The 14,051-nt window shown below is 33.9% G+C and overlaps 1 protein-coding gene across 1 annotated transcript; it reads right to left on the minus strand.

Moving 5' to 3' along the window:
• Positions 1–8,282: 8,282 nt before the first annotated feature.
• Positions 8,283–13,724, minus strand: LOC132050370 (mitogen-activated protein kinase 3). Its single transcript, XM_059441600.1, has 6 exons — positions 13,363–13,724; positions 12,226–12,355; positions 11,412–11,549; positions 10,722–11,054; positions 9,955–10,138; positions 8,283–8,890 (listed from the first exon to the last, which is right to left on the minus strand). The coding sequence occupies exons 1-6, from the start codon at positions 13,533–13,535 to the stop codon at positions 8,721–8,723; spliced, it is 1,128 nt and encodes a 375-aa protein (XP_059297583.1). The 5' UTR covers positions 13,536–13,724; the 3' UTR covers positions 8,283–8,720.
• Between the last annotated feature and the right edge of the window lie 327 nt (positions 13,725–14,051).

A 14,051-nucleotide genomic window follows, 5' to 3' on the forward strand; every position in this document is an offset into this window, starting at 1 on the left:
TTCCACTCCAAAAGCTTACTAGCTTTTGTTTTTGCTTCAAAAGCTCCCAAGCTTTTGCTTTTGTAATATGGCACCTTCTTATATTATTTGATAATATTTGCCTTTGATAATGGAAACTTCTTACTTCATAAAAAAAAAAAGTAATTTGTTATTTTATTTTTAACTCAATGTTTTTGTTATGGATTAGTTATTTAATTTTGACCCAGCTAATTAAATCTTTACAACAGGACATCACTGATATATATTTTTCTATTATCAGCATCGGTATGATGGAATCATTCTATTTGTATACCTTATTGACTTCCTATTGATGTCTATCTTCGATCTTAAAGCATTCATGGAGATATCCTTAAGATTTATTATTGATGCAACATGGAGATATCCTTAAGATTTATTATTGATGAAACATGGAGCTATTCAGTGGAGAACAGTGTCTTTTATTCTTGCTCAGATTCAGTTTCTGGTTTACTATTTATTTCTGTTGAGTTCTCGTGGACCAATGTTAGTGGCTTATTAGCTCTCCTCCTATTGATTAGATAGAAGTTAAGCGAATATTACAACGGCGTCAACATTATATATTTTTCTATTATGCAACGGTATGATGGAACTCAACTTATTGACTTCCCTTTGTGAATACTGAAGGAGATGTACATTAGTGTAACGAGTAGAGCTTTTTGAGGACCTCCTTGTGCATCTTTGATGGATGAATATTATTAGTAACCTGATTGTGTAAATATTTGTTTTACTCGCCAGTGCATAGAATTTAAACTCACACAAAAAGGAAATCTTTCGAAAGCAATATCGATGATAATTCTTTGTACGATTGTGTAAAGAGAATGTAAGTGCATAAATTTGATGAACCAAAAAGTCGTTGAACCAAAATCTGAGATGCAAAAATCTACGATGCCAAATCTACGATGCCAAATCTGCTGAACTTTGAAGTGAGTTATATAACTTTGACATATTTCCAATTTTTGAAGTTTATAGCTTATGGCTCTGCTAACATCAAATTTGTATTTTCTTGGCACTATAATAGGAGGCATCAAAAGCTAAACAACAGTCGATACACACAAGAAATTACAACAGGCTTTTTTTACTCAACTTTACAAGACACAACTGCTTGCGTTATTTTTGCAATGGCCTCGTCAGAAGAAGATGCAATTCGTGAATGATCATCTGCTCTTTTTACTAGTTTGAGATTTATTCATTCTTGTGTTCTAGTTTTTGATTTACTTGATATTGTTAACTGTGGAAGAGTTATCATCTAAACAGCGAGCACATTTTGGATTACTTAATCCTTTTTCTAATGGCTTTTTGAGGCTTTGTTAGATCCTTGCTTTTTTCAAGAACCAATATAGTAATGAAATTGAGATTGTGAATTCTTACTTTTATCATATATTTTGATACATATTCTCTTACTGTAATTGACAGTTTCTTTTGAGCAAAAACACATACTACATACACACAAACTCATTTAGTTGCCTTAAACATTTGGATGTGATTTCTTGTTTTATCATTTACCTGTAGATATAGTGCAATATAGTTTCCACCATACTTTGTTTTTTTGGATTGAATAATGTAGGATTTTCATATGCTAGATCCCAAGAAGAGCTTGTTTCATGTATTGGTAACATTAATATCTTCATGTTCGTTTGCGCGACAAAAATATGGGGCTACGGAGAAGAATTATGATGATCTCAAAAGAGAATTACCAAGTAGTGAACATCATAATTCTTCCGAGGAAAAGAATAATGTAAGGAGCTTGTTTGATCCGACCGACCCGCTCATATTTGATCCAACCCGTTCATTTGCGAGCACTATTAGCATGCTTGCTTTTTTTCTTTGAACCCCCTTGATGGAAATCCTGCCTCCGCCTACAGATGGTATTTCCTACACTTGAAACTTAACTCTCTTATGATCAGTTCATCAGATGGTATTTCCTACTCTTGAAACTTAACTCTCTTATGATCAGTTCATCAGATGGTATTTAAGAGTTTGCTATTTTTATGGGCTTTTTCATTTTTAGCCCCGAGAGTAATTATGGCGGTAATATACACAACATATACACTGCTAGTTTTATATTTATGTGCATCATGTATATGTATACTTACTATACTAGACATATACATTTCCTGGCTATTATTTTTTAGGGTGGTCCAAAAATGTAATTGCCAATTTTTAATCCTTAGAAAATATTTAATCAAACTGATTTCAAGAACTTAAAATGGCTACTCCCTCCATTTACTTTTACTTGTCCACTTTTGACTTTGCACGTCCCTTAAGAATTAATAAATGAAGCATATATTTTACTATAATACCCATATTAATTGGTGTATAGTCTCATTGGACTTGGAGAATGATTAGGAAATGAGTAATTAATGTTAAGGGTAAAACAAGAATTTTTTTTTTGTCTTTTCTTGATATTCTAAATTGGACAAATAAACGTGAAAATTTATTGTTAGTATAGTGGACATGTAAAAGTGAAATGAGGGAGTATAAAGTATAGTTTTAAGAAAGAGTAATACCAAACACAATTTTAAAGTATGACAGAAAGCGTAAATGTTAGTTACATTTAGATGTTTCTTGCAGTGTTGGATCGTTAACTATAATAGAGGCAAACATTGTCACGCTTACGGGGTTTTTTAATGTTAAAAGGAAGGGTCCTAGCCGTTAAAATAGTTGGGAGGTTGACACGAAGAAGAGGCCCAAAAGCCTTGAGTTGGTTTTACTTAAGCCCCATTAGAATCCGGATTAATCGAGACTCAACGGAGATGCTGAACATCGGGGAAAAACTAAAAAGGCATTGTGGTGATTTTTTTTTTTAAATACAATTAAGAAAGGTATGACTTTACTCAATTTGTGTACTATCACTATAATTTAACTTATTGTACTAGGTTATTTACCTTATTTTCTAGATTATCGTATCAGATCAGTAACTTAGTGTTGTAAATTAATTTTACCTGATCAATAACTCAGTGTTGTAAATTAATTTTACCTGATGATGTTAAAAATAAATTTACACGGTCAGTTTATGAAAGTTAAGCTCTAGTTTGTATAACATATGCAATGTAAATATTTGTCTTGATCGAATGATGAGCTTATTAGTCTGTTTGATTAAGCTTTTGAGAAAACTTTTAATAAAAAATAAGTGATTTGAGCCGTTGCAGAAACTGTTTTTCAAAAGCTAAAAAAATAATTTTGCCCATAAGCAATTCTAAATTTTTTGGGCAAGCATAAGTTACTTGTTCCAATACTGTCAAAAGTGTTTCCAAATTAATTAGCCAAATACAAACTACTATTTTTCAAAGTACCTTTCCGAAGTAGTTTAACTTAATTTTTGTATTCAACAATCTAGCTGACTAGATAATGATCATACTAAAATAAAAATAATCATTTTAGCCATTTACCCCTTCCAAATTAACTAAGATGCTCAATGCCTACAAGTTTCAATTTCGATGATCTTGTAAATCAAGCAAGAAGTACACTATAAAAAAAGGTTTATACTCGGACCAACACATATCAAAATTGCTATGAACTGTCCAACATAATAAGTAAATTTATATGTTATTACCATCCTTTTCATCTTTTGGATTTTAGGAATATTGAAGTTTCCTATGTAATTTCTTGATTTTATTCTTGTAGTATTTCTATGTTTCACTATCTTATGATTACAAATTTACAATCATGCACAACAAACTGACAATTCAATGATTTCTCATAGTTGTTTTTCTTTTTTACATGGCACTAGTGCCAAGTTTTTAACAAATTTCAAGATTACTCTATTGTTGTGGCATTTTCAGTATTAGATTTTTCCTATATAATTCTTGAATTTTAATCTTGGAGCATTTCTATGTTTCACTATCTTATGATTACCAATTTACAATCATGCACAACAAACTGACAATTTAGTGATTTGCCATAGGTTTTTTTATTTTTATTTTTATTTTTTTTATGTTAACACGGCACTAGTTCCAACTTCCAAGTCTTTCTCTAAACAAATTTCAAGATTACTCTACTTTTGCGGCCTTTTCAGTATTAGTATTTTAGGGATATCGAATTTTCCTGTATGATTTTTTGATTTTATTCTTATAGCATTTCTGTTTTGATAGATGAGACGTGAAGCGGTGTTAACACGAAAGACCCTGGAGTTTAAAGGTTTCAAGTTGAGTAGGACTAAGACAGAATACTTGGAGTGCAAGTTCAGTGGCATGACTCAGGAAGCGGACGAGGACGAGAGGCTTGATACCCAAGTCATCTCGAAGAGAGGAAGTTTCAAGTACCTTGGTCAGTTATTCAAGGTAATGGGGAGATTGACGAGGATGTCACACATGTATTGGGCGGGATGGATGAAATGGAGGCTTTTTCCGGTGTTTTGTGTGATAAAAAGGTGTCATCAAGACTTAAAGCCAAGTTCTACAGAGTGTTGGTTTGACCGACTATATTGTATGGGACGGAGTGTTGGCCTGTTAAGAAAGCTCATGTACACAAGATGAAAGTAGCAAAAATGAGGATGTTGAGGTGGATGTGTAGGCATAACAGGAGGGATGAGATTAGAAATAAAGTGATACGGAACAAGGTAAGAGTAGCCTCTGTGGTGGACAAGATGCGGAAAGGGAGGTTGAGATGGTTCTAACAAGTGTAGAGGAGATCCGCAGATGCTCCGGTGAGGAGCGGTGAGAGGTTGGTCGTGGTTGGGCTGAGAAGAGGGAGAGGCAGGCCTAAAAAGTCTTGGGGAGGGGTAATTAGGCAGGATATACCGCAACTTCAGCTTACCAAGGACATGACCTTGGATATGAGGGTGTGGAGATCGAGTATCAGGGTAGAGGGTTAGTAAGTTGCATACAGATTTCCTTTCTGTACTAGGAGTAGTAGTATCTTTGTCACATTTGCTTATTATTAGATCTCTAGTACTATATGATTGTTTCTTTTACTATGTTATTCTATTATCCTGCTACTATTATTGCTTATTATTACGATTTGTTATTACTAATGCTTTTTCATCCATTCTCGAATCAGGGGTCTATCGGAAACGGTCTATATGATTGTTTCTTTTACTTGTTATTCTATTATCCTTCACTAAGATAGGGATAGAATCCGCGCACACTCTACCAGATAGGGATAGAATCCGTACACCCCACTTGGTGGAATTATACTGATATGTTATTGTTGTATTCTTATAGCATTTCTATGTTTCAGTCTCATGATTACAAATATAGAATCATGCACAGCAAACTGACAATTCAAGTTGTTTTTTTACATGGCACTAGTGCTAAGTCTTTCTCTAAACAAATTTCAAGATTACTATATTTTTGTGGCATTTTCCAGTATTAGTATTTTAGGGATATAAAATTTTCCTAAATACAACGATAACATACTCAGTGTAATCCATAAGTGGAGTTAGGAGAGAATAAAGTGTACGTAGACCTTACCCCTACCTTATCCGATTTTCTTATATAAGTTTTTAATTTATTGTAGTAGCATTTCTATGTTTCACTATCTTATGATTACCAATTTATAATTATGGACAACAAACTGACAATTCAATGATTTGTTAAAGTTCTTCGTTTTTTACTTGGCACTATTAACCATTATTCCTTTAAACAAATTTCAAGATTACTCTGTTGTTGTGGCATTTTCAGTGTTACTCCCTCCGGTTTAAAGAGAGAGTTCATTTAGGTATTTGCACACCCTTTAAAAAAATACTAATTTTTAGCCAAAAATAAGCAATTTGACTAAATTACACCCAATTAAATGGGTATTGGGATTTGGACTTTGGTCACTTAACACTTAATAAGGACAAATTTGAAAAAATAAGACTAATTCTCAGAATTTGGTAAGTGGAGACTCTTCTTTAACAAAAAAGTAAAGGATAAGTGGACACCCTTTTTGATTCGAAGGGAGTAGTATTTTAGGGATCTAGATTTTCCTATATAATTTTTTGATTTTATTCTTGTAGCATTTCTATGTTTCTCTATCTCATGATTACAAATTTACAGTCATGCACAACAAACTGACAATTCAATGATTTTGTTAGGGTCATTCGCACAAATACCCCATTTCGGGGGTGGACTTTAATTTTTGCCCCTCAAATTGCTGGTCTTTAATTTTTATCCTTCGACACTTTAAGTGTTTGAAAATATCCCTGATATTCTGGGTTCGAACTCTAACAGAGTATAAAAAAAATAAAAAATTGCAAGACAGAATTTCGTAGCAAATTATGTCTATTCGAGCAGAAGTTAGGCCTTAACTTGGGTAGAAACTCAGCAGAGTAAAAAAATTCGTAAGGCAAGGTTTCATACCAAACTATGCTATTCGGGCAAAGTTATGCCTTAAGGTATAGTTCTGTAGAGATTAAGTTATCCTACAAAACTATGCCTTAGGCCATAGTTCCTATATAGTAGAAGTTATGCCTTAAAGGCATAGTTTCTAGCTAGTTTCTATATAGAAGTCATCCCTTGAGGCATAACTTTACCCCTTGTCCAACATAGTTCTGTAGGATTCTACAGAAGTTAGGCCTTGAGGCATAACTTTTTCCCTGCGAATTTTTTTTTTTTAAACCTCTGCTAGGGTTCGAATCTGAATCTCTGGTTTCATAGACCAGCGAATAAGGGTACTTTGGTCCACAAATATGAGAAGTAGGGATAAAAATTAAAGAGTACCGATTTGAGGGGCAAAAATTAAAGACCAGTCCACAATTCACAATTTTTTGATTTTATTATAGTTGTTTTTAGGAAAATCTACATGGTGTGGCAAACTAGTAGTAGGTAATTATATTTAGTAGCTATAGTTTGCATTAATTACTTCCCATAGCAAAAAGTTATATGTTAATGACACTTATTAGCTAATAAATATAAAAAACATAACTCTCTCCTCCTCCTCTCTCTCTAACGTATACAACACTCTCCTCCACATTCTCTCTCTCTCTCTCTCTCTCTCTCTCTCTAACATCTAGTTCGTCTTCCTCTCCATTTTCTCCGGCAAGTGACGGCGGTGTTGTTGTAGTTGGTGACGGCAGTGGTTTGGTGACGGATGTGGTGTGTTGCTGTTTGGTGACGACGGTGTGGTATGTTGCTGTGTGGTGTGGCAGTGTTGTTGTTGTTGGTGACCGGCGGTGTTGTTGCTGTTGGTGATAGGCGGTTTGGTGTGGCGGTGCCTAGAAACTCATCGAATTTTTCAGATCTAATCGGAATTTTTCATATTTGAAGGTGACGGTGATGATGACGGAGAAAAGAAGGTGAAGGAGAAGAAGGTGTACACAGATCTGATCGGAATTTTTGACCAGAAGTTTTTTTCCAGATCTGTGTATAAATATACACTGTATACATATTTTTCGGAAGTTCTTTTTTCCGATCTATGTATACATACACTGTATACAATATTTTTCGCGTTTTTCGAAGAAATCTTTTTGTATACAAATGAATAGAGTGAATTTACACTGGTATACAAATGAATACAATCAATTTTATTTTTTGTATTCAATATTTGAGTGTATTCGTTATTTTTTTGGTGTACATATGTTGTATACAGTGTTTTTCGCCTATTTTTGTTAATTTTTTTGGTGTATCTATGTTGAATACGCTTGTGTTTGTTTTATACATACCGAAAAATATGGTGTTTGTTAATTTTTGGTGTATATATGTTTTTATGTATTCATTTTTTACTCGCTGTATTTATGAATACAGCAAACCAATTTAGGAATACAGATAGTCATTTTCATGAATATAGTGAAAAAACAAGATTTTTTTTTTTTGTTGTATTCATGAATACAGCGAAAATAAAAAATGAATATAGTGAAAAAAACATATACAACGTATACAACCGTTGATAGTTGGATTGTTGCTACAAAATGTAAATATTGAAACATTTGCTATGTGTCTTGATTAAAGCCCAAATGTCTGTCATTTATATAGTTTGCCCTTGTTTTTATTCATATGGCACTAGTTCCAAGTCTTTCTCTAAACAAAATTCAAGATTAATTTTTTTTTTTTTCTTTTTCTGAGGCATTTTCACTATTAGTATATTTTATTACTTTTATTGCAGATTTTCTATCTTTCTATCTAAAAGTTACATTAGATCAAAGCTTAAGTTTCAAAGATTGGCATAACTTCAAAACAACCTTAAATATCTAAACCGTACATTAATAAAGGAGAATTATCATTTTATAAACCTTCAAGCTGGCAGCACTAGTAAATGTCAAAAACTGAGATTTTATATCTCCCCACTACTCATTCCAATAGCATAGTAGTTCATGCACAAATGGTTGAACACAGAAAATACACTCATTTTCAAAATGAAAAAAGATTCTTGATAGATTTTCCACATGCTACTGAGTTACTTTTCAATACAATCAATCTACTGTACATAGTTGATAGTACAACATGATACACTGAACAAAAATACAGACTACAATAAGCTGAAAACAGAATACAAGATACAAATCATAAGAATGAGTGGAAGATATATAAATATTTGTGCTGGTGGGAGGTAGCAAATATCCAATAGAATAGACGAGGTGTACACAAGCTAGCCCCGCCACCACCGTAATTACGGGGGAAAAAAAAAGATATATAGATGGCTGGCTTAGATTAAAGATGCAAAGGACTGACCCTGCGTGAACAAAAACCTTTGAGAGGGCTGATCCAAGCAAGAAATCCACACTAGGTAAAGTAGATACTCCAGATCAAAAGGGAAACAAGAGCAATAACTGATTTTTCTTATGTTTAAGCATATTCAGGATTCAGTGCCAAGGCTTCCTGATATATCATGTCTTTAATCTGCTCTTCTCCTATCCCTTGTTGTTCGAAGTCGAAGGAGAATGGAATGGGGCAGACCGGTTCATCAGCTGCATCATGGAGCTTTGCAAGGTAGGGGTGAGCTAATGCTTCCTCAACTGCAACAGAAGACAAAAACATTAGAGGATGAGCTTAAACAGGGGTGGCTCAATACAATTAGTGGCCTAAAGTGAAACTTTAATCAAAGGCCTATATTTTTCCTTTATATATATATGTGTGTGTGTGTGTATTTGAAGTCTATTTTCTCTACACAAAAGGTAAACTTTTCGATAGTAAAGGCTGGTCTTTTCTTGCATCATCCCTCTATGTTTTTTGTTTGCTTATGAGATTGATTCATCCTTGCTAAATCTACAAATAATATTAACTTTCTTCTCCATATGTCTCCATTGTTTCCCGATACAAAAGGAACAGATCCAAGTCTCGAAGAAACAAATTATCACGAAAGATGTTGGTTAATGGTTACTTCTAATAGATAATGGGGCCTAAAGCGGGCCTTCAGCCGGCACTGAGCTTAAAACAGAATGATTGGAAGATGTTGCAGGAAGAATCTTCCTTTAGTGTGGAATTTGCAAAAATGAGCTCTTTTTACTAAGGAAGAAAGAATAATAAGTGACTGCCATAGTTTACAGTCTATTTTTCTTGACCAACCCCTTCTTTTTTTAATCATTAATTAATTAATATGATATTACATTAAGTCTTTCATTCTGAAGAGGCTTGCAGTCGCATTAGCGCTCATACTAATGCAAGAAGGGAGAAAGTTGGCTTTGGTAACGAAAGGCTTGATTTGACTAGTTTCAGTAAAAAAGATAAGGCAAATTGGACACCATAGAGTTAAAAGTGTGAATGCATTCAAGAGAAAAGGTATATTATGATTTTATTACAAAAAGATATTCTTTTGAGTCAAAATAGTTGATTATTCAAGCTTTCCTTATTCAAGCTTTCCGGTCTATCTTAAATATCAGTATAGACAGAGGCAGAGCCAACCTTAAAGCTAAGGGTTCGGCAGAACTCAATAGTTTTGGCTCAAACCCTGTAATGGTATCAAAAAATTCATTTAATATGAATAATTAATTATTCAGAACCTAGTGAGTAAAAAGGATTGTCAATCAGAACTCAAACTAAAAATTCTGACTCCGCCTCCAAATACAAATAGGGAAATTACCTGTAATTCTTCTAGTAGGGTCGAGTGTCAACATTTTATCTACAAGATCAATGGCTAATGCATTCACATGAGGGAACACTTCTGCTAACTGCTGGCGTGGATGTTGTGGGAGTTGCCTGATGTATCTCTTCGCATCCTCATTTCGGAGGAAGCTAAGATCAGATTCCGTTGGGGTGCCAAGAAGCTGAGAAAAATAAACGTAGAAATAAGCATTTGTTACTCACAAGATTACTCAGAAGGGAATGCTAAGTTGTTATTTGCAGTCCAAAATAAGCTGATGTTAACGGTTGTTTAAAGGGAAGGAAAATTTTCCCGTTTGGACAACTCGAACAGAAAACATTCCACACCAATATAAACAAAGTATTCCGTCCATTTCAATTTGTTTGTCTTAGTTTTACTGGGCACGGAGTTTAAGAAAATAAAGAAGATTTTTTAATTTTGTGGTCTTAAATTAAAGATGTGTCTGATGTACCAAAATACCCTTTGAATTTTGTGATCTTAAATATGTCAGGTAGGATGTTGAGTGTAAAGAGTTGCTAAATATAATAAAGTGGCATTCTTTTTTAAACCGACTAAAATGAAAGTAAGACAAACAAATTGAAATGGAGGGAGTATTTGACAATATTGATCATTGGTGAATTAATTTTCAGGAAGAAACTACAAAATCAAGTCAAGAATTCACATGGTAAAATGTCGTTCCAAGTAAAAGCATGAAAAGAGTGTATCCTATTTTCTGTTATACATGTCTTTCATGAATCAGTCTTTACCTCAGTTAGCAAGCGTATTTGATGTACATGATCTTTTCCAGCGAACAAAGGTTTTCTATTCATAAGCTCCATGAAGACGCAACCCACAGACCAAACATCTATGGCAGCAGTGTAATCTGAAGAGTTCAACAAGAGCTCCGGTGCCCTGTACCATCTGGTTACTACATATTCCGTCATATTCTCATTCTCTAGGTTTGGCCTAGCAAGGCCGAAATCACATATCTTAAGATCACAATTTGAATTTAGCAAGAGGTTGCTTGGTTTGAGATCTCTATGAATAACATTCGCAGAATGTATGTATTTTAGCCCACGGAGGAGCTGATACATGAAGTACTGCAAAACAAAAAAATTTGAAAATTATTTAGAGAAAAAATATCAAGACACATATCAGATGGGTTTATAAATTTAAGTTGTTATTCCCTCTGTACCAATTTATGTGACACTCTTTCCTTTTTAGTCAATCCCAAAAAGAATGACACATTTCTATATTGAGTAACAATTTAACTTTAAACTTCCCATTTTACCCTTAGTGATGATTTATAGCCACACAAATATCTATCCTGTTTTAGACCACAAGTAATCTTCCTTTCATTCTTAAACTTCATGCCCAGTCAAATAACTTCACATAAATTGTGGGACGGAGGGAGTACAATTTATAAAAGCATTTGGGTGAGCAAGGGGTGGATTTACCTGGCAATGATCCTCTGATAAACCTTGGTTGGATCTAATTATTTGGTGAAGATCAGTATCCATGAGTTCAGTAGCAATGTAAACATCAGAAAACTCCCTTCGTAAGGGCGGAGGAATCACGTCTCTTAAACCAATGACCTGCCATGGCATTTTTGGTTTCCTTGATAAGCAAAAAGTATAAGGTACATGTACTAAATGAGGCATCCAAATTGCATCCCATTAAACCTCATTCTGTTTGGAATATAGTTCATCATTATGAAGTCATGTTTTCCAGAATGATGCAAAACATTGATATACAGCAGGAAATATCCCCCATCTATGTGAAGGAATATGAAGTATTTAACTATTATATTACACTCTGAACTGTCCACTATATAATTGATCATAGTGCAATAGTGATTGTAAATTTTTTATGTCCGATACTAGGTAATTTGCATATTAAGACAACTGGAAAATCATGAAAATTTACAGCTGAAAACCAGAGGAATAGTTTATTATGGGCTGTTGGAGATTCCACTACAACGAGGGAGATCAGTCGGGGTTGACTATATGAATCTTCTACATCTATTCACGCTATTCTGGTCCATTTCAGTCTAATACTAATCATTGTTCGCCTCACTTTTCCTATACAGATAACTAGTTAATCCCAACTATTTTACATATCTTGGTACTAGGGATAAAGAAGTAAAAATACTCATCTGTAAAGCAATAATATGAGAATTTCACTCCTGCGCAGAAAAAACTCTCTTTCATTTATAATTCACCAACACCAAAAAGAATAGCCAACGTGAAAAAGTTACACAAGAAGACTCACATTTTCATGGTCTAAATGGCGAAGAAGCTTAATCTCGCGGAGCGTCCTCTTAGCATCCATATAATTATCAAAAGCATTGGCGATTTTCTTAACTGCAACCATCTCATTCAGCTCCGCATTAAACACCGAGCTTCACGAAGATAGACACACAAAGGCACCCATAATTAGTCACTCAGAGCCATAGCGAATCCAGAATTTAAAGTCAGAAGATACGTCACTTAATAAACATACATATTCATAAAATTTCTATATGCATAATATGTCAACATCATGTGTATCTAGTGCTTATTTACTAGGTCTGGACTATATTGTCAATACAAACCGAAAAATAGGTGAAAAAGTAATTTCATGGAACCCAAAGGCGTGGCACATAGATAAAACTACGAAATTTCTTTCCATTTACTAAAGCCTTGATCAGCAGAGCTACCTGTAGCTGTGTTGGTGGAAGATAACAATCAGTGGCAGATGTAGCCTTAGTGCAATGGGTTCAATTGAAATTATGTGACACAGTTTTCTTTTTAGTCAGTCTAAGATAACAATCAGTGGCAGATGTTGCCTTAGCGCAATGGGTTCAATTGAAATTATGTGACACAGTTTTCTCTTTAGTCAGTCTAAAAGAAGTATGACATATTTCCATACTTAGTACTCACTCCATTTCAATTTGTTTGTCTTTCTTTCCTTTTTAGTCCATTTAAATATCAATGTCTCTTTCCTTTTTTGGCAACTCTGTAAACATTTTGATACATTCTACATATCCTTAGTTGAAGACCACAGGATGCAAAAGTATTCTTTACTTTCTTAAAAGAGAGTAACAATTTAACTCCAAACTTACCATTTTACCCTTAATGAAGTGATTTGTAGCCAAGAAATTTCTATGATTTATTTTAGACCACAAGTTTTATAAGTCATCCTTTTTTCTCTTAAAATGTGCATGCCTAGTCAAACAACTTCCCATAAATTGGGACGCAGAGAGTATTTCTTTTACAGGAAACATAGATATACATGTGAAAAACAACAAATATTAGATCTAAACCACAATTTTAAAACTACAATAAGTTCAATGCTAAAAAATCTAAAGCTGAAAAATTAACATTAATGGAAAAAAGAAGAAATGGGGTTGAAGAAAAAGATGTTTACCAGACAATTCCATAAGCACCACGGCCAATAGGCATAATAGGAGGACGATATTTGGTGGTGATCTCAAATAAATTACCAAAAATGTCATATTGAACATATTGTCCACCGTGTGTCAAGACTTTAGGAAATTCAGGGAATTGACCACCTGCTGCACCCATATTTGCATCAACCATTCTTGATTGAAGGAAAAACAAATGTAGGTGCCTAATTAATTACACAAGATCATGAAAGTGTAAATATGACAATATATAGATGATATATTGTTGGTATATATATATACAAAATATGTATGATTGGAGAGGAGGGTCAATGGAGGAATTACAGGAGAAGGAAGGAGGAAGGAAGTTTATGGGAAAGAAGAAGGGAAGTTAGGTGTACTACATGCCAATTGACTGGAGATTTAATACTATAGTATATATACAAATACTACTTATAATCTATGGATTAGATTAGATTTCTGGTTGTTTTCCACGTTATATTTAGCCGCCGAGTCAACGGTCTCCTATTCACCTTTTTTGCTACTTGCCAAGTCCTTCTGCCCAAATTATATTTTTACACAATAATTAGTGCTCACCTCGTTAAAAATAACAAAACGAAGTGTGAAAGTAGCTTCCTGTGAGAATTGAGCTTATTCTAAAAATCGCTTATGAAAATCGGGATAACACAAGGCTATAATGTACTGGCTGTTA

Source organism: Lycium ferocissimum, chromosome 3, assembly GCF_029784015.1.
Source record: "Lycium ferocissimum isolate CSIRO_LF1 chromosome 3, AGI_CSIRO_Lferr_CH_V1, whole genome shotgun sequence".
In the NCBI taxonomy this organism is placed as follows: domain Eukaryota; kingdom Viridiplantae; phylum Streptophyta; class Magnoliopsida; order Solanales; family Solanaceae; genus Lycium; species Lycium ferocissimum.